Below are 27251 nucleotides of genomic sequence, written 5' to 3' on the forward strand. Positions count from 1 at the left end.
CACCTGACGGATCGATGAATGAACCAACATTTATAAGAGCAGTCAATTTTTTTTAAAAAACAATATTTTACTGTTTAAACTTTTGCTGAAGCTATCGTCCCACGTGGCTTGACGTCATTGACGCGTAAACTGCTCTACAACCTTCAATAACGAGAAAATACACGGTGAAACTTTCACATTCCAAATCTTATTATATCGTGACTGACTTTAACATCTTGTATGTATGACTGGATATTTCTGTTGTTTTTGGCAACCCTGCAGGTTCCACGTAAGTAAACTAACACTCTTTTTACGAATTACTTAAATCTTATGTAATTACATGCTTATTAACACTATTAATTTTTTTATTTCATGCTTTCGGAATGACACTTAGCGGTAATTTAAATATCAACATTTAACAATAAGTTTTTAATTGAGTTAAGGCAAATTAAGCAATGACCTCATTCGCTAAAATAAAGGTGCATATTAAAACGTAAATATTTTTAATAAATATCAAGTTATTTTGTACTTCTGGTTAAGTGCTAAGGTAACTTCGGTCATTAGGTTCATAAAACCAACATAACATGTAAACAATCAGGCATCTGTCTAAGCTTCTGAGGAATATACAGCCAAAAGGAATCTTTGTGGCTAACGTTTGTACTTGTGAAACAGAAAAGCATGGAAGCTGTAAGTTTTGTATGTTTGTGCATAACACGTGTAATTGTTTAAATGTCTGTTAAAATTAATTCAATTTCCTTCCAATACTGAGTGCATACAAATATTAATATTCTTAGGTTTTCATATTTAGATAAAAATACATATCTAACTGAACTTTTGTGTTATGCATTTATTCAGATTTTGTTTTACTTTATGATATTCTGGATCATAACACGATAAAAAAAGACATTTTTTTTCAAAATAAATAGGATGGAAACTTTTAATGTAATTATGAATGATGTAGCATTTGTAACAACAAATATAAACTAGTTTATCATTTATTGTAAGAAAAAGAGCGATTTTTAGTGTTAATTATAAACAGTAACAAACAAAAGGGTAATGAACCCATTTCCTTTTAGTCCTTCATATTTTGTTCCTGTAATCTGCCTTCAGTAACTGTATCGTATAAAAGGAATAAGGATTTTATCCACTTCCTTTTTGTCTCTCATTCTTTGTTTTTCTAGTCTGTCTTCAGTAGTCCTATATGTCTGTGGACTCAGACCGATAATAAATCGGTTTTTGTAGTGGCAAGAAACCCACTTGAAGTTAAAATGTAAGAAAGTCGAAACGTTGTTCTCCGCTTTATTTTGGTAAAAGTGTTAACACCATACCAGCCGTCCTGAAACCGGTTTTCGATATCCGTGGTGGTCAGAGCATAAGCAAACAGTAGTCCTATCGTGTAAAAGTAATATGTTCTGAAACATTTTCAATACACATCCTGAAGAAAATGACGTTTCATAAGTAAATATTTATTTTTTCTTACTGAATACATTCAAAGTAAACTTTCAGTTTTTCTTTTATCCTTTCTTGAGGTTAATTATTTTTATAATTAAGCAGAAATCACAAACTCAGAGTTAAATTTTTAAAGGTTTTCAGAATCTAAATGCAAATAATACATGATATGTGTTATATGATATTGTTTATTCTCTGACTGTTAGGACGTAAGTGTCTTTTCTAATCTAGCAAAGTGTGAATTTAATTAAACGCACTCTTCACAAAAGATGTAATATTAAAAGTACGTTAGGCCTAATACTACCGTCTTGCGACCAATATATTTAATTAAACTCATGTTTTGCTGGCTCAGAAAAAAAGTTCAAAATTAAACTGTCCTGTATAGATAATATAATAAATATAAAAGTAAATAATTATGCTGTCCTTATAACTGACTTAGAATTAACTAATTAAAATCTCCAAAGTTGTTGATATGCAACGAGGCTAATTAATCATATTTCTTGATTAAATTATCAACAACGTTGTTCAAAAACTTTTATATTAATTAGTCCACGAATAAATAATCTTTTCAAAGTGTATCTTTATTCAAAGGTTTTAAATAATTCGTGTTTACTTTAAAATCTAATAAAAAACACCTTAAGTGGGAAAAAAAGGTGTAGCCAAAAATGGATTGAGCGTGCGAATTAAAGAAATCAAATCAAATTTGGAGGCCAAATTTGTAGCTACATTTATGCCATTGAATAATAATTTTACAGCTAATATTCGTTCGTTAGTCAGTTTGGCCGCGTATTATATTTTATGTGTTTTGTTTTACTCACCATCACGCCCAAAGCTGAACGAAAATCGCAGAATGGCTAACTAATGAATGTATGTTGGCTGTAAAATTGTTATCAATGATGTAAATGTACCTACAAGTTTATCCGCCACTGGTGACTTTATTTAATACTTTTCAACCGCACCTTCTTTTCACACCTAAGGTGTGTTTGATTGGATATCAATATACACTAACGAACCACACCAAATTAGAGAGTGACACTTTATAACTTTAGAATCGCAACCCTATTATATGGAAGAAATTTATATTTTACAGAACCAACCAATTTCTTTAAAATATATAGGGATAATGTTTCTCTTTTATAACAGTGTTAATGACTTCCTTTATAGTAACGCCATAGAATACAGATTAATAATTTATTGTCATAAACCGTATGTACTCGGTACAACCGTACCAAACAGCGTCATTTACGCTTATTGTTCTATAATTAGGACAATTTTATAAAATTGAGCAAATCTGTGCTTAAACGGTGGCAAAAAATAATAACTTTTCACTCTTAAGATTTTTTTTTAAACTTCAGCTAGTAACGTTTAAACAATACTAATACTTACTATATTATTTAAACAAAACTAATATTTACAATATTATTTTAACAATGCTAATATTTATTATATTATTCAAACAATGCTAATATTTACTATATTATTCAAACAATACTAATATTTACTATATTATTTCAACAATACTAATATTTATTATATTATTTCAACAAAACTAATATTTTTATATAACATTACGTGACATGAAAGTATTTCATATTTGAGAAAAACGTTCCTAATGTGTAGATATTCCTTTTCCAAAACATAAGAAAAAGCTTTAAGTACTCTCAATGTATTGCTTTGTAGTTCAAATAATAGAAAAAGGTTCTTTCAGTCGTATTTCAAGTTTAATTATTTCCTTTTATTTTTTAGAAAAAAGAGGAAAGTCCCTCTCTATTTTAAGTTTAGTTTGTTTGTCTTTTCGCAGAAAGACGTATCTTAAAGTACTTAGCGTTTATATCAAGAGATTGAGCGCAAAAACGTTTTCTTCTCTTAAAGTTATAAACTTCCTAAGTTAATTACTGTCAGTGAACTTAATGGTGTTCCAAAGACAAACCAAAGGCTTAAATGCGGCAAATATTAAAAAAGAAGTTCTCAAACTAAAACTTAAAAGCGATACTGCAGTAAAACCATAATTTTCGAGTAAACATGGATGTTAAATATTCATTTAATATGCTTTTATAACAAATTTTTCTCTAAGGTTTAATTTTACACATTAACTTTTGATGGAAAACTCCGTACAAATAAGTGGATAGGAACATAGCTAAATAAATTTAGGAAAAGGATATTGCTACTAACATATTAAAATGCATAAATCGGTCAAAATATAATTATTATTGTACTTTCTACTTGAATAGAGTAAGATAGAAATTAACGTATGGATCTTAACCATATTACATTTCATATATAGATAACATAGACTAAACTCTAAACACACAATCAGGTTATGTTTCATAACGAGATTTTAGGAATTTATTCAGTATGTAACATGTATAAATAAATTTGTTCAAATGAGCATGAAATTCCTAGGATTGATAGGGTTCATGTTACAGCATTATTTTCTGAAATCGAGTTCAAGTATGAACATTTACCTATCAACATAAAAACTTGATTTAATTTTAGGTTTCGTCCAAGACGTTTTTTATTAATTCTTTAGTCGTTCCACCAAAGTCGTTCATCATCATTATTAGGTTTGATTCTTTCACTGGAATTTTAAATTTATTATTGTCATATTTAGGTTATTTTTTCGAATAAACGGTACTGTTAGGCGTAGAGTTCCATAGCTAAAGTCTACATGGTGCATCAGTCCCTAAGCGTACTTTCAAAATAGGAGAAGCATATTAAAGTTAATTAACAGAGCTTTAAAGATTCTGTGTGTGAATTATTTTCAAAGATTATAACTGGTTGTAGGGTTAACTATTAACAGAATGTGTACACGTCATCATTACGTTTCTCATTTTTCGAAAGTCTTGAACAAAATTCATTCAAAATTAGGCTAAAAACTGTTATAGGGTAAATGATATACAAATATGATTCGCAGTTTTTACCTCTAAGGAAACACTTAATATTATTTTATGGTTTATTTGTTTGCAATTAATCAAAAGCTACACAGTGGGCTATCTGACCTTTGCCCACCACAGGTATCGAAACCCGGTTTTAGCGCTGTGAGTCCGTAGACATACCGCTGTGGCACTGGGAGGCTTACTTTTATTCTTCGTGTTATATTAAGAATACAACCTATAGTTTACTACTATAGCTCTTTCATCTGTTTAGTAGAAATTAATGATAAATAAACATTAATAAACAATATTGCTGACTTACAAAACGCTTACAAAACAAGTATATGTCTCATAACTGTTCTTTCCTTCACTTCACACGATTTTAATATTTATATAATACGACAGTAATTATTCTCTCTCGAGACTCTTGTGATTATATTTAACTTATTTTGAACATAATGTAATAAAGAAATATATTTTAAAAACGATTTTTTATTATTATTCTGCAGCAGAAATTTATACAATGAGATATTTTGCCAACTTCAATACCAGCAGGGAAGCTTAGGACTAAAGTTTAGTTCAAAGGCTGTTCAGGATAAACTTATATAAAAAGTTTTGGTTCATTAAAATTAGAAAGTGAACTATTGCTGTTCTTTTCGTTATCTGTATAAAATTTTCTAAAATCGTTTAAGAAGGAGTTTGTTTCCGACTGTTAAAAAAATGTTATGACAAAACGAATTTACTGAATGATGCAAAGATAGTTCTAACAAACACATAGACTCGGCACATTTTTATTTTAGATACAAATCCACAGAACTGTTATTTAAATGATTATGGTTCATCCTATATAAGTAGTTAATGTTGTGTAATTCGAAACAAGTACGTGTGTTACAAAAGTCCTATGATCAAGGTTAAAACCCCGGTTTTTAAGTAAACTCTGATTTGTTTGAGCACAAGCGAATAAGTTAAATTTCTACCCATCAACCAAATGAATGACTGAAATAATTTGAATAAATTATCTTGCTCAAGAACACAACAAAAAAATATTAAACTTGCACTATCCGACTACAATTCCAAAGGACAAAAACAAATAAGTCACAATGCCACCATATTTATTTTATTTAAAATCAGATATATAACACACAGTCATAAAGTATTGATTATATTTAATAGACAGTACTATCAAGTAAACGTTATTTTGAGGGTGTTATTTTAACATTAGTCTCTCCATTGGTGTATTAGCAGTATATGATGACCAATTGCAGTGGTTGTTTCATCTAACTAAATCTTTCATTTAAATCTAAAGGTTTACCTGAGGTTGGATACGTTATTTTAAAGCGATTTGGGAGCCTTAATATATAGTTGTTGTTCACGTCGCCACGTTCAGTCACACTTTATATAACGACTGTGAATGTTAGCGATAGTCCTACACCTTAATTTCATTGCAAATGTTCAAAGCACACTACTCCTTACTGAATGCTTTCTACAATCTAGTAGTATACGAAGGCTACGGTCTCCTTTTTTGTATTCGATAGCATGGATATTCATGTCATTATCCAGCAACTTGAGACATGCGATGTCCACATTTTCTTGAATTCGTTTTTATTTTAGTGTTTCCTATTTATCTTCTATGATAAAAAATTTCTGATTTATTAGAAAAAGAATACAGATTTTTTTTCTTAACCCCTTTGTAACCGGCACACTGTATACAAAGTACAAAGGTTTAGGGTGTTTTATTTTTTATCATGCTTCGACACACATGATTAACTTCATGTTCAAAAGAAATAAAGTATTCCTGCTCATCTCAATCTGTATTGTATAATCAGAGATGTTGCTAACGTCAATGTTTCTTTACAATGAATATGTTTGGTTGTTTGACTATTTGTTTTAGAGCAAGGTTACATTGAGCTATCTGCTTTGTCCACCGCGATTCGCCGAATCGCGGATTATAGTGTTCTAATAAATCAAGATGAAAACGTTTAGCTTTAAACTGGTTACATTACAAAGATAAAAACAGTGTTAAAATTTGAAAGTGTCATAGCATATGTGACTTATAACATCGCAATTACAACATGAATACAGTGATATATTTTCATAAGAATAACTTGCAGTAAGAGCTGATACATGTATATAAGTTGTAAACATATATGTTATTATATAAAGATACTAAGGTTTCTATGCTTTACACAATTCACTGTAGTTGTCTTTGGATACATTAAAATTTCAAAGTTTAAAAACTCATGACAAATAACTTCCAATGCTGTAGCTTAAAGCCCGAAAGAAAACATAATTTTCCATATACCTACATGTATAACGTTCTAAAGTGACTATTAGCAATCTTTTCAGGATTAACCTCATGTTATTCTTATCTATACAATACTTAAAAAGTAATAGCTCACTAAGCTTAAGTGTGTACTAATTTTATCTCTAAGCTCGTTTTCCTTGTCCAACAAGTGAGAACAGTGTAAATATACCCATTATAACAATGTAGCTGATATCAGACAATGCTTGAATATTGTTTGTACACTAGGCTTAAGAATACATGTAGAAAACCTAAGAGTGAACGTACTGTGTTCATTACTTAAGGATCCTATTCTAACTAGTGACTCTATACAAGTTTAGAACTCTTATTAACTGACAATAATAGGTTTGACGTTTTCCGTAAGTCAGTACAAGTGTGGGTTACAAAGGTAACGTTTCATCTAGCAAAAATTCCAGTCGTTCTCTCTCATGTCATTGTTAATATTTTATAAAACAAACACCTAATCGCTGACGTTGCGAAGGTATAGTGTATAGGAAACAGGCGTTAATGTGCTTATATTATTAATGTTGTTTACGAAGAAAGAAGGCATTAAAGTTTTGATATTATCAAGCGTTTAATACGTAAGCGTGAGGAAATTAAAGGTGTTCGCATCATAAAATATATGATGAAAGAATTACCAACCACTAACATGTTGACATATTAAGAGCAGATACGTGAGAAAAAAGGCAACAATACGTTAATTTTACCAAACGTCTGATATTTGAGAAACTGACCTTTAGTGTATTAATATTTTCAAGGGTATTCACAGGAGAAACTGTTCGTTTCTAACGTACTAATGATTAAAAAAAAAAATTAAACATTAAACATTATTAACCAAATAATGTGGCCCGGCATGGCCAGGTGGGTTAAGGCATGCGACTCGTAATTTAAAGGTCGCGGGTTCGCATCCCCGTCGCGCCAAACATGCTCGCCCTTTCAGCCGTGGAGGCGTTATAATATTCGGTCAATCCCACTATTCGTTGGTAAAAGAGTAGCCCAAGAGTTGGCGGTGGGTGGTGATAACTAGCTGCCTTCCGTGTAGTCTTACACTACTAAACTAGGGACGGCTAGTGCAGATAGCCCTCGAGTAGCTTTGCGCGAAATTCAAAAACAAACAAACAAAAAATAACCAAAGAATTGACTTAAATGATTATAAAATAAAACTACATTTAATCTGATCGAACTTGTAACACTGGCACTTAGTGTATATAGTTTATTTAACTGGAATTAGTATTCATATCAAATCAGTTTGTACTAGCATCGATAGATGTGGTTACATCAAATAGTCAAGGCAACTAAACCACAATCTTAAGTTTATATAGTGCTAAGTATTTGATGAATTAAGGGAAAACACGAACAAACCTGACTTGTGAAAAATCACCATACCTGATTATGCAGTAGTTGAAAACATTGATTCTGTAGCAAATGTGAAAAATAATAATTCCTTAGTTAGCAAGGCCGCGTTTTTTGGTACAGCCAAATCCATCATCGTAATTTACACTTATTGCTTGTACAGCCAAATCAACCATCGTTATTTACACTTGTTGCGTGTACAGCCAAATCAACCATCGTAATTTACACTTATTGCTTGTACATCCAAATCAACCATCGTAATTTACACTTATTGCTTGTACAGCCAAATCAACCATCGTACTTTACACTCATTGCTTGTACAGCCAAATCAACCATCGTAATTTACACTCATTGCTTGTACAGCCAAATCAACCATCGTTATTTATACTTGTTGCTTGTACAGCCAAATCAACCATCGTAATTTACACTTATTGCTTGTACAGCCAAATCAACCATCGTAATTTACACTCATTACTTGTACAGCCAATTCAACCATCGTTATTTACACTTATTGCTTGTACAGCCGAATCAGCCATCGTTATTTACAACTTGAGGTAATATCACATGATGCTGAACACTCTTTAATTATAATAAGTTTATAAACTCTAGAATATTCGTGCTGGAAAAGTGGCAATGAATAGTCAATAACAAAAAGAACAACAATGACATCACTGGTTATGTATTTGCACGTGCTTTCACTCTATACTTTACTGTTTTAAACTAATCGTCCTTAGTCCGAATGACAAAAAACAATAAAAGAGAGGTTTACCTTTACTCTAAAGTGAAGCTGTAGTAAAACTTTGAACTGATAGATTATGTAAATTTTTGCGTAGGCGTGTAAAAAGTGATGGTAAAAACTGTGTGTTTTTTGTTGAATACATTTGCATTTGTAGCTTATATTTAGACTAATTTTTTATACCATAAAAATTTCCCTACTTTAATCAAAATTAAGGATTTATATCTTGCAAATTTCTTAGTAGATTTCCTTGAAATTTGGTATAAAAAGTACGAATACAAAAGTACATGTTCAGGGAGAATGTTAGATAGTTTGAATTACCAAAGTCCGTGCTACAGAAAGTTGAAAAATCGTAAGTTTTGTAGAATGGACAGGAACTGCCTGTTTTGGAGACACAAATGTAAAGGACGACGTTTCGAAAGTCTTCCGCCTTTTGAAACGTCGTCCTCTACACTTGTGTCTTTATAACAGGCAGTTGCCGTCCATTCTACATAGTTTCATCTATCAAAGAAAAATCGTAAATTATCTCTCTTTATAAGGTTGTTTTGGCTGCATGACACACTATTGTGTGTCTTGATAAAAGAAACAAAAAAGACGTGATGTGAGGAGGTTTGATAAGCTTTACTGAAATAATTAAGGCGAGTTAAACAATGTTGGGCACAAACAAGTCGAAACTGATCGTTTGTCTTGGATAATTATGGAATATTTATAACATGTTTCATAATTCAGTGATATTACAATAAATTAGAATCACTAGGATATAGGTCTAGCTTATCTCTTAAAAGTATGGACTGAAGTGGACCTCTCTTGAACTTAAGCTTCTAAATTAAACAATTTTCGGAATACTAAGTTTATTCGTTATGAAATATGTCGTTAAAGTTTAGAGTTTATAAGTGACCCATCATCATCAGAAACCCTAAAGTTAATGGGTTAGCTACGTGAGCTTTCTTCTTCACCTATCCCTGTATCTCTTTTTCAAATCGTGACAGTAACTTAGCCACTCTTCTACATTTCATTAACAACAGCCATTATACCCTTCAATGATTACATGTCTATAGCTCCAAGCTGTTAAACTTGTAATCCGTGCAGTTATTATGGATGCAATACTGATGGACCTAATGATCTATTGTTAAGGCAAATTCATTTATGGAAGCCCAACATGAATTGGTGCTAGAAAAGGTGGCGGTGACTTCTTGTAAGTCAGAAGGGTCAGGAAAAGAGTCTCGAACACATAATAGTAAAAGATCGTATAACGTGATCAAAAACAAAATAAACAGTCAGTGTGTTTGTTATGATTACTTTTAAGTTGGTGAGAACATTTTGAAATGCTATGTCTCTTTGACTGCTTACAAGTCTTGCCTGAAATGTGTTACCATCATACAGAATGCATATTTTGATACAGCAGTCAGTTACAGGAGTTTCTTCTTTCTTTACCTGCTATCCCCAAAACAGTAAGTACTACGCTTCTGATTGAGGGAAGGGTTATGTGTTTAATGCATTTCTAACGAGAGAGGCACTTACTAGAACCAATACTTCCGCAATGCAGCGTTGATCATATTCGACTCTAAGTAGAAAATGTCTCCATGTGTCTGTCTTTAATAACCAGATAAGAACCATTTTTGATATTACAAAGAGGAATAAGATTCTAAAAATTCCCACCACTATTCATCAAAATGTGACTATTCTGACTCATAGAGCGAAAATAACGTAAAAAATCGATCCCCACGTTAATATATCTTTTTTTTTGTATTTTCGTGACCTTAACCCTACAAAAACTAGTCACTGTTAAGTTAGATCATAATCTAGATGTTTTCCAACCCTCGATTAAGTGCAATCGGCCGCTTTTGAGAAATTTAACTGACAGGCACACTCATACACGCAGGGCTGAAAACATAACCTCTGTCCATATGAAGTAGTTGTACTCATAAACTTTTTATTGTTTGGGTTTTGCTTTTCTAGTTTCACGGAAAGCTACACAGGAGCTATTTGAGCTAGCCGTCCTTAATTTAGCAGTATAAGACTAGAGAGAACGCAGCTCGTCATGGCCAGTTCTTGGACTACTCTTTCACCAGCGAATAGTTGGATTGACCGTAGCTGATACAAAGAGCATGTTTAGTGTGACGGGTATTCGAACTCAGGACCGTAAGATTATGAATCGCGCGCAATAACCATTTGGGCATGCTGGGCCAACATTTTATATATCATCGTTAAATCTATGATCTACATGATATGAAATTCTCAAGACAAAACTTTATAATTATAAAATGTAATAATAACACCGTAATTTAAAAGGTAGATTCACATTTTTAATACTTAAATAGTAACAAAATAGCAATTTATTTTTGAAAATAAATCCAACAACACAAAACTTTCTGCAAATACTTTATTCTTATCCGATCAATGAAAATACGTTTCTGAGTTTGAAATTCTTTTTCCAAACGTCTTCAGTTTTTAACCAGATCATCTTCCTGTTTCACTTTTATATCAAGAAGTTGAAAGGAAGGTTGAACTTTAGAAAATTGTTTCCGCTAGAATTCTGGAATGTATTACATTTCTGGAATGTTTCGTGAGATCCGAATTCATCAAAACATAAATTTTCCTCAGTTCTGAGACACTAACCTTGTCTGCATTATTATCATCTCTATTTATTTATTTTTTTACGACATTCGTCATTGATATGTTTGTTTGTTTTTGAATTTCGCTCAAAGCTACTCGAGGGCTATCTGCGCTAGCCGTCCTTAATTTAGCAGTGTACAACTAGAGGGAAGGCAGTTAGTCATCACAACCCACCGCCAACTTCTGGGCTACTCTTTTTCCAACGAATAGTAGGATTGCCCATCACATTATAACGCCCCCACGGCTGGGAGGTCGAGCATGTTTGGTGTGACTGGGATTTAAACCCGCGACCCTTGGATTACGAGTCGAACGCCTTAACACACTTGGCCATGCCGGGCCTCGTCATTGATATCTTAATACATTTAATCAGCGGGATTGCAGAACGTTATTTCTTCTAAACCTCTTGTTTGGTATAACAGCTTCTATTGCTTTCAATGAAGAATTTTCCTTTTATCATCCAATTTTTCAAGCTTTAGAATACTCCATCATTGTAGGTTGACGGTTTAAAAACTTTGCTTATAAAATTCTTTAAGAACACTTAGAGAAGAACCGTGTGGCCCGGCATGGTCAAGTGGGTTAAGATATGTGAATCCTATCGTCGCGGGTTCGAATCCCGATCATACCAAACATGTTTGCCCTTCCAGTCGTGGGGACGTTATAATGTGACGGTCAATCCCACTATTCATTGGCAAAATAGTAGTCCAAGAGTTGGCGGCGGGTGGGGATGCCTTCCTCTAGTCTCACACTGTTAAATTAGAGACGGCTAGCGTAGATAGCCTTCGTGTAGTTTTGCGCAAAATTCAAAAAAAGAGAAGAATCGTATAATTTCTCGATGTTTCTTCTGATACAGAACTACGAGTTTCATATTATTATTCTTTGTTATCTAAATATAATTGTAGAACATCAACTACAAGTTCTGATAATATACAATAATCATTCAATGCCAGTTACTGAAAGTCACTAATAAAGGCTTGAATGGATAACATATAACTTTTTTTACAAGTTTAACATAGTAACAATAATATAAAGATTTTACATCTGTCCCTATATTAAACTATTAATAAATTATTTTTCGTTGCCCATTTAAGCCTTCCCCACACGCCATCAGTCACAGTTGTATATTTTGTACGATTTATTCAGTAATAGCACTTCAAAAAGTAGTTATGTTAAATGGTGTAACACATGATTATTTGCTCTCCAAGTATGATAAGTTTTATTAAGAATACGTACGTCAAAAGAATATCTTTAATTATGTTAATAGCGTTCATCCTTTCAAAACTTCACATACTTGTAATGCTAATGATAAACATGATAAAATAAAAATATATATCATACTGCATCAGGTATAAGTAATTTAACCATCTCATAACTGTTGTTTGTTATTAAACACAAAGCTAAACAATGTGCTATCTGCGATCTGTTTCATAGAAGTGGAGGAATTACTATCTTGTTTATTTATATTAGTTTTGATAACGAATCACATTACTCCCTACCAAAACAAAAACAGTATATACACGTAATACGGCTTTTATATTTGTTTGTTTTATTAACAGCTGATAATGGTTTAGTCTTATTATCAAATATATATATATATAGGACTATAAAAAATATTGCACTTATTTTTGGAGCACTGTAAGTTAAGGAAGTTTTCGTTCCTTAGGATAAAGCAAAAGTTCACAATTTAAAGTTCCAGGTATAATGGTTAGCTGAGTTTAGGTATAAGTTCAGAAGATGTTTAAGGAATACTGGGTGTTAAAACCAGAAGTAAATTACGAGCTAATTAGATTTTACATTTTTATGTTGTAAGGTGAGGCCATTGTTTCATAATTGTGTTCATTACCCCTCTTCGTGCATTGTTATATAAATCAAGGTCCTCCATGATTCGTCATGTAAAGCGAAATGCAAATTCATGGTCATTCAGTCTGCTCTCATAAGTGGACCTTATAATTTGACATTTTATGTCGGAGTGGAATGCGATCACAATGAAGAATTAAAATAGCCTGATACCAATGTGGTATTTTTAAAATTAAAGAGATGATAAGGTCCTGCTGTATCCTCAACCATTTCTCTGAAAGAACCGTTTTTACGAGAAGAAGTGGTGCTTGTCACAACAGTATCTTATGTCTATAGATACTGGTAGGTACCGATGTTTGTAAAGTATCCAAGCTATTCTACTGTCAATCCCTGGTCTTTAGAGTTGAAGTCAGAGTCATTTCCGCCACCCACCGTGTGGACTTAAATGACATAAAAACGAAATCTAAACATCTAACTTACGATATTCTAAAGTCTGATACCTCTTTCTTATTCACTGCTTATTTTGTTACTGAATCAATTGAAATAACTAACATTGTAAATTGTTGTGGATTAAAGAACTTTTCACGAAGGTTCTCTCTTCATGCGTGCATGCATAATAAAATGAACAGGCAACAAGAAATTTTTCTAAGGCAAATTTGTCTATATTTTCAACACAAACATGTTCCTGTTAACTTGTTTACACATAGATCATAAGTATGTCGCCCAGGGTATCAGCCTCTATTCCGTTAACATTCTTGACTGCAAATTTACGTTTATCATGTGTTAAAATTAATAACAATATCTTCAGATGGCAAAATATTTTTTTACCAAATACAAATTTATACATTTATATCGACTTCCGTGTTTCTTTATTTCTGTTTAATATCAACCTGGTTCATTCAAACGTATTAGTTCCTGTGTTTGTTTCAATAGCTTTTAAATCTATCTTTTCAACAACTCTGTGTTTTAAATTTCCAATATTAAGTTTTACTTAGGAGCTATATGAATAAAGATTTAATTCAATAAGAAACAAGAAGGAATTCTATACGCCATTTGAATTCCTTAGAGTAAATTATGCTAAGAAATTTTTTTCTTCTTTGTTAGACACATTTTTGTGCGCTAGCAGTACCAAACTTTGGGCACGATTCATGTTTATTACTTATCAGGTTCTATACCATTTTACACTCAAACTGAAATGTATTTAGGCAGGATTAGCCTCTCGGATCTGGAGTGTGATCAAATAAATTATTCTTAAGGGCTTGACCGCCTGAGTTAAAAACAACTCAGAGTCGTTGTATGAGCCACTATGCCGCGGCTGAAAATGCTGCTACAACATAAAGGCTTTGGGCTCTTAAGAATTTAAACTTCATAGCAGAAGTACAGTATTAATTATTTATTATAATAATGTAATCCCTACAATAATTATAAAATAAATAATAGGCTATCCTGGTTTTTATTCTTATAAATATCACCTACTATCCTATGTAGCAAATACTGGTTAACATATTTTGTCATTATTCGACTGCAGAATAAAACTAGTAAACAAATCAAATATGCTGTCTTCAACCAAAGAAGACTTTTATTTAGTTATTATTTGTTTTAATCTACTCATATTCTTAAGTTTCTTCATAATGTTACTTTCCTGAGTCTGCAAACACCTTAAAGGCTCAGATTTGAAACTTTCCTGGAACTTTTAGTTTTTATACGTTGTTAAGTGAGAATGATTAATTTATATGATGTATGTTTTTACAATATATGCTGTTGTTTTCATAACCTAACACAATAAGTATTGGTCAAATTTTCCAAATTCTTGCTTGGAAACAACTCCACCCAACAAAAATAGATTGCTATGGTACTCTGTTATGCTTCGCTATGTTCTTTATTGTATATTCTTGTATTTTGTGATATATATAGTTTTCAAATTATCTCTACCAATATAAAAGAGCAAAACACAGTTTTATTGCAGTTCAATAAGTAAACAACGTAAAAATATAAAAAAACATTACATCCCTGCTGGTTCGATTCCCCTCGGTGGGCTCAGCAGATAGCCCGATGTGGCTTTGCTATAAGAAAACACACATACACACACATCCTGCTGGTTAACAGCTTTTGGCTATACCCACAAGACATTAGAAGTAGTCATTATTGCTAGGTTTCACTATCTGTGCTCAAAAAAGTAATAACTGTAAAATATTTCATGTTAATAAAAAAACATTACAAATACGAATTTAGGATAAATATTAGTTTTAAGTCTTGTTCTGAAGTACATCATCTGACACTGGTTTTCTTTTCTCCTGTGTTCTATTAAAGAATATTTAACTGGAATGAAAAGTCGGCCATCAGTATTGATTATTGAGCTCATTTGTCAATCTTCTCTAGTGAGCAACTTGCTAAAAACCTCGTTATTATATATAATGAATACGTTCCCGTTTAAAAAGGTACCATAACCTAATCTTTTTACGCTACACTCGAGTAATGTTTTAGCCTGAATCGTTCGTTTAAACCACATATATCTACATTAATCGACATGACAGCACCAGCCTATATTTTGTTTTGTAATACATACATCTACTTGACTTTAGCATTGCATTATTGTTGGGAACAGTATTGTATATCTCTTCTTGGCAGCAGTAATTCTTGAAGTAACAAATATTAAACGTGTAGATATCAAACAAAATATTATATTTCATCAAAGAACCATTACGAATAGCAACAGCACCTTTCTTAAAATCTTTACCAGGGCCCGGTATGGCCAGTTGGGTTAAGGCTTGCGCCTCGCAATCTGAGGGTCGCGGGTTTGCATCTCCGTCGTGCCAAACATGTTCGCCCTTTCAGCCATGGGGGCGTTATAATGTTACGGTCAATCCCACTATTCGTTAGCAAAAGAGTAGCCCAAGAGTTGGCGATGGGTGGTGATGACTAGCTTCCTTCCCTCTAGTCTTACACTGCAAAATTAAGGACGGCTAGCGCAGATAACCCTCGTGTAGCTTTGTGCGAAATTCAAAAACAAACAAACAAAATATTTACCAATAGCTTGAGATACTAAAATAATAAGATACCCGTAGTAGGTAGAACACAGATAATCCATGATGCAGGTTTTTGCTTAATTACAAAAACGAAATCCGAAAGCAGCCAATCTATTTAAAGTTTTATCTCCAAAATGACAGCCATGGTTATTCAGAAGTGTAACAATTGGTACTTAGTTCACGAACTTTAAATTATGAGTGTAAGTTCCAATTACTCCTACTATACTGTGTGAACAAACGAAACAGAGGGTGAATTTCATCTAGTCCTACAATTTTAAGTTTGTTATAGATGTAGGAGGGCACAGCCCTCCTTAACCATAATGTTTATGTTTATTTACCTAAGAGTTGCTTTAAGCATGATTTCATGAATATCTTAATGAGTTTATAACTTGTTATTATAATGATCTAACTTAAACATTTTTTTTTCTTTTCTGAGACCAGAGTCGTGCCCTTTACCTATCAATAGTTCATCTATATCTCAACCAGTAAGTCCGGATTTTGCGGAAGTCATTTGTAAAGAAGGAAAACGGATTATTTCGGTAAGATTTCCCCCTTAAGCTAGTATGTAAATATTAAAACACTCTACTAAGAATCATAAAGAACATTCTGTCCATAAACGTATTTTTAACGTAAAGATATTTTTGAGAAGCAATTTTTTTAAAATAAACGTTAACTTTTGTTCAATGAATCTAAACCAAGTGGATGTACTTTGTTTAAGCCTTGTTTGTCGAATACTCCAGAATATAACACACATGAATTTTAATTCCATCAGGTATAATCTATTATTTCTACACATACATATTAAGACATTTATCTCATACCCCAACCCCAGTGGCAAAGCGGTATGTCTGCGGATTTACAACGATAAAAACCGGTTTTCGATACATTAATGACCAAAATTCAAGAAGCCCATTGTGTAGCTTTGTGCTAAATTACAAAAATACAACCATAACTATAGAAAATAAATGGAAATTATAAAATATTTTTATGTCAATATGTCATTATAAAAGTGATGTAGTATAGACGGAACTATAATTTTTATTTGGTTAAATCACTCATTTATCGACATTTCTTTTAGCAAACCTGATTTTGGATTAATAAATCTTGACCTTAGATAACAAATTTGATCTTGGATAACAAATATGGTCTAAGATTAAGAAATTTGATCTTGGATTAATAAAACTGATCGTAGGTAACAAATCTGATCTTGGTTAAAAAACTGATATTAAATGACAAATCTGATCTTGGATAATAAAACCTGATCTTGTAAGCCGATGATGTTGCAATTACGAAGTATTATCAAGTGAACATCGAACGAAATATTTTGATAATTAGTTCAAATTCATATCAGGCTGAATTTAAAAAAAACAAAAACTTATATAGCTCAATGTACCTTCTATTAGTAGAATATTTTTGTTAGAAAACCACTTAAGATCTTATTTGATAAAACACAAAGTAACCTGAGCTTTGGAATATATCCGATTAATAAAATATATTTTTGTACAACACAAGTTGAAACACAAGCAATTAACACAGCATTACGTCCACCACTATACTGGTACAGATATGTAGATGACACGATTGCGGGATTCAAATCTGCAGAACACATACTTAATTTTTTCAATACATTAACTCTATACATCCCAACATTAACTTCACATGTGAACAGGAAGAAAGCAATCAAATATCATTTCTTAACCTCAACATTACAAGAATCGTTACACAATTTAAAACAGGAATCCACCCAAAATTCACCCATACTGGACTATACATTCCTTGGGTCTCAACACATGAAACAAAACAAAAACTCAACATACTAAGAAACCAAATAAACACAGCCATAAAACTATGCTCACCGGATAAAATTAACGACGAATTAGACAAAATAAAACAATACTTCATCAACATCAATAAGTTTCCTCCACAAACCGTAGAAAAATTATACGCGCATACTTAGACAAAAAGCAAAATTCAACTAACAAAAGTAAATATACCACACGATTTAATAAATTACGAAACCATATACTGCTGCATACCATATATTCTTGACATCAGCAGAAAAATAACCAACGTTTGACAAAAACTAGCGACAAAATGTGACATCCCAGTTAATACCAAATTTATTCAAAAAGCAGGCAAAAACCAGAGAGAGCCTGAAGTACCATTAGCGATAAAAGAGGTCATCAAGTACCTTTATTAACTGCAGAGGACCTGAAGTATGGTTATCAACCATAGAGTTCCAAAAGTACCATTATTAACTATAGAGGTCCTGAAATATCATTATTAACCATAGAGAGTATGATGTAACCATAGAGGACCTATAGTTTATGTTTTATAACATGAAACATCTTCTGAATTTGCATATACAAATGTAAAACAAACACATATTGGTAAAATTAAAAATATTAATTAACTATCCGATTTAATTTGGCAGTAAGATGATATTATGATTTTAGAAAAAAATTCGAAACATTAAATCTTTCGCCAAGTGTATTTTCGTGATGTAAGTAATATCTACAATAAATAGGAAGACAAGTTCCGAGAAATTTGTTCCGAGTACTGACATATAGTATGTTGAAATGACTAACAGATCAGTACCCATTCTCATTTAAGATACATTGAGACATATCATACAAAGCCTGATACCTATTGATCAGTAGAAATGAAAGTATTTTGTAGAAAATACAGTTATATCCTATATTAGAATGTTTTATTAATTTGTTTTTCTTGTTTTTCTATTACAGGGAACATGGCTTAGACATCGAAGCACTGTCAAAGACGTGTTACTTCCTAATCCCAAAAGTGTGGTAGCAAAGGGTGGTTCTTGTTGTTCATTGTGTTTTTCAATCGTGAGGAAAGACTCTAGAGTGTGTGTGCTAACAGAAGGTAACAATATTACATACACTGTGCAAATTCTACTTCATGTTACATGTAAAAACCCAACAATATTTTCACATTAAAGAGTCGTAACTTAAGAGACGTTTTACACTTACAAGTTTCGTATTACAACAAAATTAATAATCGGTATTACAATATCCACTTCATGAAAGGGTAGGAAGTTGCCTTCTGGCTAAAGGATCGGACCGTGGACCTGAGAGTCCCTGGTACATGTTCCGTTTCCACAAAATCACACGCCGTCCTTTCAACCACAGAGTGCTTAATAAGAACGACTGTTAAATCCCACTGTTCCATTTTAGGTGGTGTCCATTAATCTCCTTAATAGTTTTCAGTCCCAAATTAGGGCATGTTCGTTCATATGGCTCCTTGTGTGAGCTTGAGAGAATATCCGTGGCAAATAAATAAACACTTCTAAACCTCTTATTGTGTAGCTTTGTGCTTAATTATAAACAATCTTACTAGAAGTATGACTATACAGATATATATATATATATATATATTATTGGTATCAGTATTATTGGAACTTACCCAATATTCAGAGAAGTACAGACTTTTATACGATATTTATTTCAACAGGTAATAAAATATATCTTAATTATCGTCTATACATTGCTTTTCTCTACATGTAAATTATCAACAGAATTCATTGTATTAATACAGTCTTTCTTTTTTTAGGATGTTTAACAGCATTACTAGGGTTCACCACTGAACTCAATATAACTAGAAAGAGGACAGTGTCATTCTACAGCAGGAAATGTAGACCCGGCATGGCCAGGTGGGTTAAGGCGTTCGACTCGTAATTTTAGAGTCGCGGGTTCGAATCCCCGTCGTACCAAACATGCTCGTTCTTTCAGCTGTGGGGGCATTATCATGTTACGTCAATCTCATTGTTCGTTGGTAAAAGAGTAGCCCAAAAGTTGGCGGTAGGTGGTGGTGACTAGCTGCCTTCTCTCTAGTCTTACACTACTAAATTAGAGACGACTAGCGCAGATAGCCCTCGCGTAGCTTTGCGCGAAATTCAAAACAAATAAATACTAGGAAATGCGCTCTTGAAATGCGAAATGTGAGCAAAAGACAACTGATTCATGAAAACTAGCCATTTTAAAGGTGAAAATAAATCATGTTTTAAAGTTGAGCTACCCTACTTAGGTTTGGAATTTAGTGTCAAGTTTAAAATTTGAAAACTTTGTTTTTCCAACATTTGTAAAATTAATCGTGTTGCGTATTTTTGTTTTTTAAGTTTCACTTAACTGTTTGTCTTCCATTTTGTACTGCTCAGGTTTCGTTTGTTGGTTTATATTTCACCAAATACGCATACACTAACCAGTTAGTAAATGTTATTTTAGCTTTACCTTCGTCAAATAGTTAAATTTCAAAACTTATCTCTTGAATAAATAATTATTTCGTGTTAAAAGTACAGTTTGAACAACAATGGCTCTGTACCGGGCACTCTTCTGTGAAATAAAGGACGTGGAAATAATCAAAAGGGGCCCTGCCATGGCCAAGTGGTTAAGACACTCGACTCGTAATCCGAGGGTCATGGGTTCGAATCCTCGTCACACCAAGCATGCTCGACCTTCCAGCCTTGGGGGCATTATAATATTACGGTCAATCCCAGTATTCGTTGGTAAAAGAGTAGCCGAAGAATTGGCGATGGGTGGTGATGACTAGCTGCTTTCCCTCTAGTCCTACACTGCAAAAGTAGGGACGGCAAGCACAGATAGCCCTCGTGTAGCTTTTCGCAAAATTCAAAATAAACCAAACCAAATAAATAAAAGGTTAAGGTTACATGGATAGGTTGTTAATAAGGTTTTGCTAATTTTTCATTTGTTGTGTATTAAGAAAATAAACTTAACAATATTTTCTGATGACGAGAAATCCACGTGAAATAAAAATGTATCTCAGAACAGCTGTTATGGGTTTTAACACTGTTCTCTCCTCATCAATAACAGTATTAATAACAATAACAGCCGTTCTGAGATACAAACTTAACAACACATATTTACTTGTAAATTTCAACAGTTAAAAAGCGTTTGTTGTTACTTCAATCAAGTCTGCAACAACTACTAATCATAAATAGGTGTACAGTCAGACTTTTACGACTGAACGTCGCTTCAGCATGCTCTTTAGTAAAATCTTTTGTTTACTTAAAGTGCTATTTTACGTATTATTAATTTATGTAACAAATTAGCTATCTCATTTTACATTTTATTTTGTTTAATCTAAAAGCATTGATTGCTGTAGAGCGGCACTTTAAAACTTAGTTATTGGAGATCTCGAAGAGCCATAGTAGAAATTTACTTTCGATGCCAAACTTGGAAATCAAATAACAGCAGAAAAGAAAATATTCTTTCTCTAACTCCCGCCAGAGAAACTGCAACTTACTATGTCTCTGGAAATTCCCAAACCCTGTTTCTGATGGTACATATATATTACAACTGATCACATGTACACTCTAAGTAAAAAACTCATTTCAACTCGTACGAAAGTATGATGCTATACGAGATAAATTCGAATGATCTCGTAAGTACTTCAAGGCTTTTAAACAACCAGCCAGAATACTTTCTATGTATTAAATATTGATTTTTGACTTGAGAAATCAAAAACGTTTTATGATAATATACAACAGAGTTGCTTTAGAAAGCCTTTTCATGGAATTATTGAGGTTTGGTTTGTTTTATGTGACTGTAAATTACTTACAGGAATAGACCCTGATATTATCAGTTTGTTTGTTTGTTATTTAAACATCAATTAGAAGAAAAGTAAATTATATAAGTATAGACAGCCTGCATATTTTTTTTCTGTTAAACCTATAAATTCATTCTATCTGTTCATTCTATGTTACACTATCTTAGTTTCGTCGCAACTAGCAACATAACGCACAGAGTAAGTGCCTGTTATGGAAGTGATATCCATCTGATATCTAGTGTGTTTTTAAAAAGTAATTTAAATTTTCTGAAATACTCGAATATAAGATTACAAAGCAAGGTGAAGAGTTTATGAACACATAACAACATGCACTGACACATAACAACATACATTTAGTCTTACAGTGCTAAATTAAGGACGGCTAGCGCAAATAGCCCTCGTCTAGCTTTGCGCGAAATTCAAAAACAAACAGTACAGTGAACTGTTTAGTTCAAATTGACACATTATTTAAATTATTGTGCCAAAGACTATAGTCGACAACGATCTATCTTCACTAGTCTTACATGGCATAAAGGGTTTCTGATAAGCATTAGCTAGATAAATTGTTCTTATACACAAAATTACAATGATCTGCGAAAGCAGCGATGGATTTTGTAAAAATTCTAAATGATTCAGTTTTTTCTTCTTTCAATGCACTTTGTAACTTTAAACTTCCTATGTTACTATAGGTCACGTATATATCGATCCATATCGACTGGAGTTAAGAGAGAGGTGAGAAAGCAGTTAGGTTTTCGCAGATCATTGTAATTTTGTGTATAAGAACAACTTATCTACCTAATGCTTATCAGAAACCCTTTATGTCATGTAAGACTAGTGAAGATAGATCGTTGTCGACTATAGTCTTTGGCACAATAATTTAAATAATATGTCAGTTTGAACTAAATAGTTCGCTGTACTGTTTGTTTTTGAATTTCGCACAAAGCTAGACGAGGGCTATTTGCGCTAGCCGTCCTTAATTTAGCACTGTAAGACTAGAGGGAAGGCAACTAGTCATCACCACCCACCACCAACTCTTGGGCTACTCTTTTTTTCCAACGAATGCCCGTCACATTATAACGCCCCCACAGCTAAAAGGGGCTCGTTTGGTGGGGGTGGGATTCGAACCTGCGACCCTCAGATTACGAGTCGAGCACCTTAACCACCTGACCAGGCCGGGATCGCTGTACTGAGTTTGATGGTTGCCAAAAATGCACTAGTTAATCGGTTGCCATTCACACAATAATTGCAAAAGTTTTATTTAAATGCATTATTTATTGTGTGTAAACTTGGATAAATCAACCAGAAAAGAAAGTTAGAGTGTAAGCAAAAATTAGATGTTATGAAGTGAAGATGCAATAGTTTGCTTTAAAAACTCTAAGTTCATTTCTATATTTTTATAAATTATTAAGCTTAGTTTTAAATTAGTTTTACGTATCTACAGAATGCCAATGTTCTTTTAATACAGCAGAAGTTTGCAGAAATAGAATATTAATATTAATATTAGTCGTGGAATGAAAATATGTTTCAGCAAATTATTCTATATCATGATAATATCAAGGTTAAATGAAAATTCTCTGGTTTTCAGCTATTACTCAATTTGGTCAATACTTTAAAATGTTTTCAACAGTTTTGTTTACTGTTTGTTTTTGGTCTCTTAATGATATAGCTCTGCCTTCGAACTCAATGCCAAATAGTGAAATTAACGTAACCATTGAAGCAGATTGGATTCTACAATGCATTGTGGAAAGGTTTCCTGTTCCGGATGTTTTGGGGTTCAAAGATAATACTACATTTGATAAAAAAGTATATCCATATTATAATAGGTCAATAGAAAAGATCGAAAATTGTACAGTATTTGTTACGTTAAAAGCAATCTTAAGTTTGACAACCGAAACCATAAATAATATCACTTATGAAAATTACACTTGCGAAGCCACCAATAAATATGGCACCGTTCTCACCTATCTTCAATTAATTGGTAAGTGGACGTAACATTCCATTAATAATTATTGTTTCTTGCCACCTAAAAACTTTCGAATTTAATATGTGACCACTAAATGAGTCTATCTTTTCCTGTTTTCCAAATTTTTTTCGCACCGTGGTAACACAGTTGTATGCCTGTACATTTACAACGCTAAAATCCGGGTTTCGATACCCGTGGTGGGAAGAACACAAATAATCAATTATACAGCTATGTGTTAATTACAAACAAACCTAATTTTTAGTACTTTTTTCTCTTACCTTCATTTGCAAAAATCATGTAACATCACATATTTTTACAATACACAAACAAAATTAAAAAATACAAAAATGTTATCAGAGAAATCAGTAATTGTGTTTTTATAGTAAAGCCATACTAGGCTATCGGCAGAGTCCACCAGGGGGAATCGGATCCCTGAAATTAGGGTTGTAAATCCGTAGACTTACCGCTGTACCAGCGGGCACTGAATAATTACATCTTACGGTTTTAAAACTGAATCAACCATTTTGACTTGTGTACCGCTAGTCTTATATTTAAAACTGAATCAACCATTTTGACTTGTGTACCGCTAGTCTTATATCTACATATTATCGTTATTTTTGAACATTTTTAATATGCTTGATAAATAACGAAAATATAATATTCTAGCAGTATTTAATTATATATATACATATACATAAATATAAAAAATCACGAGCAAACAATAGCAAATAATTTAGCAAAATATTAAACTTATTTCTTCTTAAATAATCCCAAATAGTTTATCCTATGAACTTTGAAGTTTAATTAATATATATTTACTTCACGTTTCTCATCCTTTTCAAAATCTATTTATAATAGGATATCTTAAAACAAAAGATAAATCGTATTACAGTAATTACATAATTACTTACTCTTTTTTAAATTCTAAAAAAAACAAAATAATTATCAAACTTATGTGGTTCTTTTTAACCTAGAAGCCTAATAGTTTAATTATTTTATATAAATAAATGATATATCATAAACGTTGGGCCTTACAGTCTCCAATTTACTAAAAAATATATCACAAAACACTTCTGCCACTCTATAGATGGTTATAAAGTGTGTTAGATAGTTACAAATAAATTTCAAAGAAATATATAATCATTTCTTACCCATTCTGCTTGATAAAAGGGTTTGTATGACTCTTCAAACGGCCCGGCATGGCCAAGTGGGTTAAGATGTACGACTCCTAATCTGAGGTTCGCGGGTGCGCATCCCCGTTGTGGGGGCGTTATAATGTGACGGCCAATCCCACTATTTGTAGGTAAAAGAGTAGCTGAAGAATTGGTGGTGGGTGGTACTGAGTAGCTGCCTTCCCTCTAGTCTTACACTATTAAATTAGGGACGGCTCGAGTTGCTTTGCCAGGCCTCTTTTGTTTACCAAAACAATTCTACACTCTCAGACAGTATGCTCATTTGACATGTTATTGTTAACGTAAGTATAATTCCAATACGAATTTGAACAAAGAAAGTTTGTTGTTGTTGTTGTTGTTGTTTTTCATTTACAGACCTTCGACTGTCTAAGCTATATCCTGATACAATAGTTAAAAATATAAAACTAGAACTAACTTTAATATTGCTTTGTTCATAAAGCTTTTTCTCTTCTTCTTCAGATATGGATGGGGTAATTTCTAACATGACAGTTAGAACTACAGACGAAAAGACGAAACCTGATCAATTCAACGTGACAGGGTTCATCGTTGGAATGTTACCTCCTCTTTTTATTTCATTTTACATCATCTTGAAGCTTGGAAATCGATCTCGTTATGCTGAGGAGCGCGCTGAGGAGCAGGGTATACGTGAGGAGCCGTTTTTTGTTAGTTACTAAAGGCGTGAGTTCAAAAATACAGTTGTGCTCTCATTAAAGATAATAACCGATTGACACAACTCAGACGTTTGAAAGTGAAGAAAGGCATCGGAATTGGAGAAACAATAAAAATGCCAATATTTGTGTCGTATATTACATACTCTTTCTATGAAATGTATTATCGGAGAAATAATAGCTAACGTGATTATCAATAGGAGGCGGTGCGTTTCAAATTCAATAGGTAAGATTTTGTATAATATTTAATCGTGGGCTTTAGGAGCATTAGTTTTTAAACTGAAAATTGTCATCTGAATTATAATTTAAATATCTTTGGTTATGACTGTTTCACCAAATTAAAAAATATATATAAGTAAAACGCCACCTAAGTGCTCTTAAATTAAAAATGCACGTGTTATAAACTAGGAGCCTACTTGTATTTACAAGTATGAAACTGTTTTGAAAAACGTACTAGGTTAAAGTTGATCAAAGTTTATCTTTGAGTGTTCATAAACCAAATTTGCTAAAACTAACTTATGATCGGAAGAAACTGAAAGTTATCTTAATCAGCAGTACAGTTAACTAAACATACTGAAAGAGTAATTGTTAATATTATTTATACAGGATTATTAAAGTTTAGAATTCCACTAGAATAGAAAATCAATATCATATTGCTAAAGATGGAGTTTTATAGAAATTTAACTCGAAAGGCTCACAATAATTTACAAATGTTTATGAACAATTCTTTTAGAAGAAAAACACAAATATGGTTTGACTGCTTAACACATAAGGCATGTTATAATTTAAAATTAATAATAGTAAATTATTAAATCAAACATGAAAATTAGTTTGTTATGTTTGCTATTTATTATATTTGATAATATAATACTTTTCGATGCAAAGACATTTAACACATATTTTGAAATTTCATTATTTTCATCGCTATGTAGTAATACAATCACCTTTACTGTTTTTTATTTGATTATTTACAACAATATTATCATTTTGAGGCTATCGCGGGTATTGATGACTGTTTTAGTTAACCTTGGTATGATTCCAGCATATTAAATGATAAAACATCACTGTGTAAATAACTTCCTAATTTATAATAAACTTTCATTCTTCCTCTATATTTTATGTCTGTTTAATTAAGAGACAAAAGTTACTTGCTTGCTTTAGCAAGACCAACGAACCGGACAAACTTTTTTTAGTATGGTGAAAAGTCTCAACGTTAATGTGCCCAACAAATCTGGTACAAATCCAAGTATACTTTACAGAGTTATTAACCTAAAACTGCGAAAATGCGTTATCTTCGCATTACAAAAGATGTTTCAAAGTTATTCAGAGTCCATATCTGACAATGGATCCAGATCAAATATGGAAACAGCAATCCCTTACTGACTTCACACCTTGTGTAATGTTTACTAAGTACATTGGTCGGTTAGTTTTCAAGATACGCACGCTGAAACACAGACACTCACACATACATATGGACCCGATTGCAAACAAAACAAACAAAAAGTAACGGTACAGAAACAGTATCTCGATTTTTTATGTTAATATCTACACTATATATTGATAAAGCTAAGTTACAAAAATAATGGCCTACGATGTCACAAAATAATCCCAAAATAAGATGTGAGTGCGTTCTAAGAGTGGTAGTTAGTGTGAATTTTGGGCAACAAACTGCTTACGACTCTATGCTAAACAAATTATTTGGTAAAAGTATGT

At 32.4% G+C, this 27251-nt stretch overlaps 1 protein-coding gene across 1 annotated transcript; it reads left to right on the plus strand.

Moving 5' to 3' along the window:
- Nucleotides 1-26640, plus strand: LOC143224201 (uncharacterized). Its single transcript, XM_076452633.1, has 5 exons — nucleotides 1-268; nucleotides 16570-16667; nucleotides 18873-19014; nucleotides 23381-23692; nucleotides 25330-26640. The coding sequence occupies exons 1-5, from the start codon at nucleotides 220-222 to the stop codon at nucleotides 25542-25544; spliced, it is 816 nt and encodes a 271-aa protein (XP_076308748.1). The 5' UTR covers nucleotides 1-219; the 3' UTR covers nucleotides 25545-26640.
- The last annotated feature ends 611 nt before the right edge of the window (nucleotides 26641-27251 follow it).

This window comes from Tachypleus tridentatus, chromosome 8 (assembly GCF_004210375.1).
Source record: "Tachypleus tridentatus isolate NWPU-2018 chromosome 8, ASM421037v1, whole genome shotgun sequence".
NCBI lineage: Eukaryota > Metazoa > Arthropoda > Merostomata > Xiphosura > Limulidae > Tachypleus > Tachypleus tridentatus.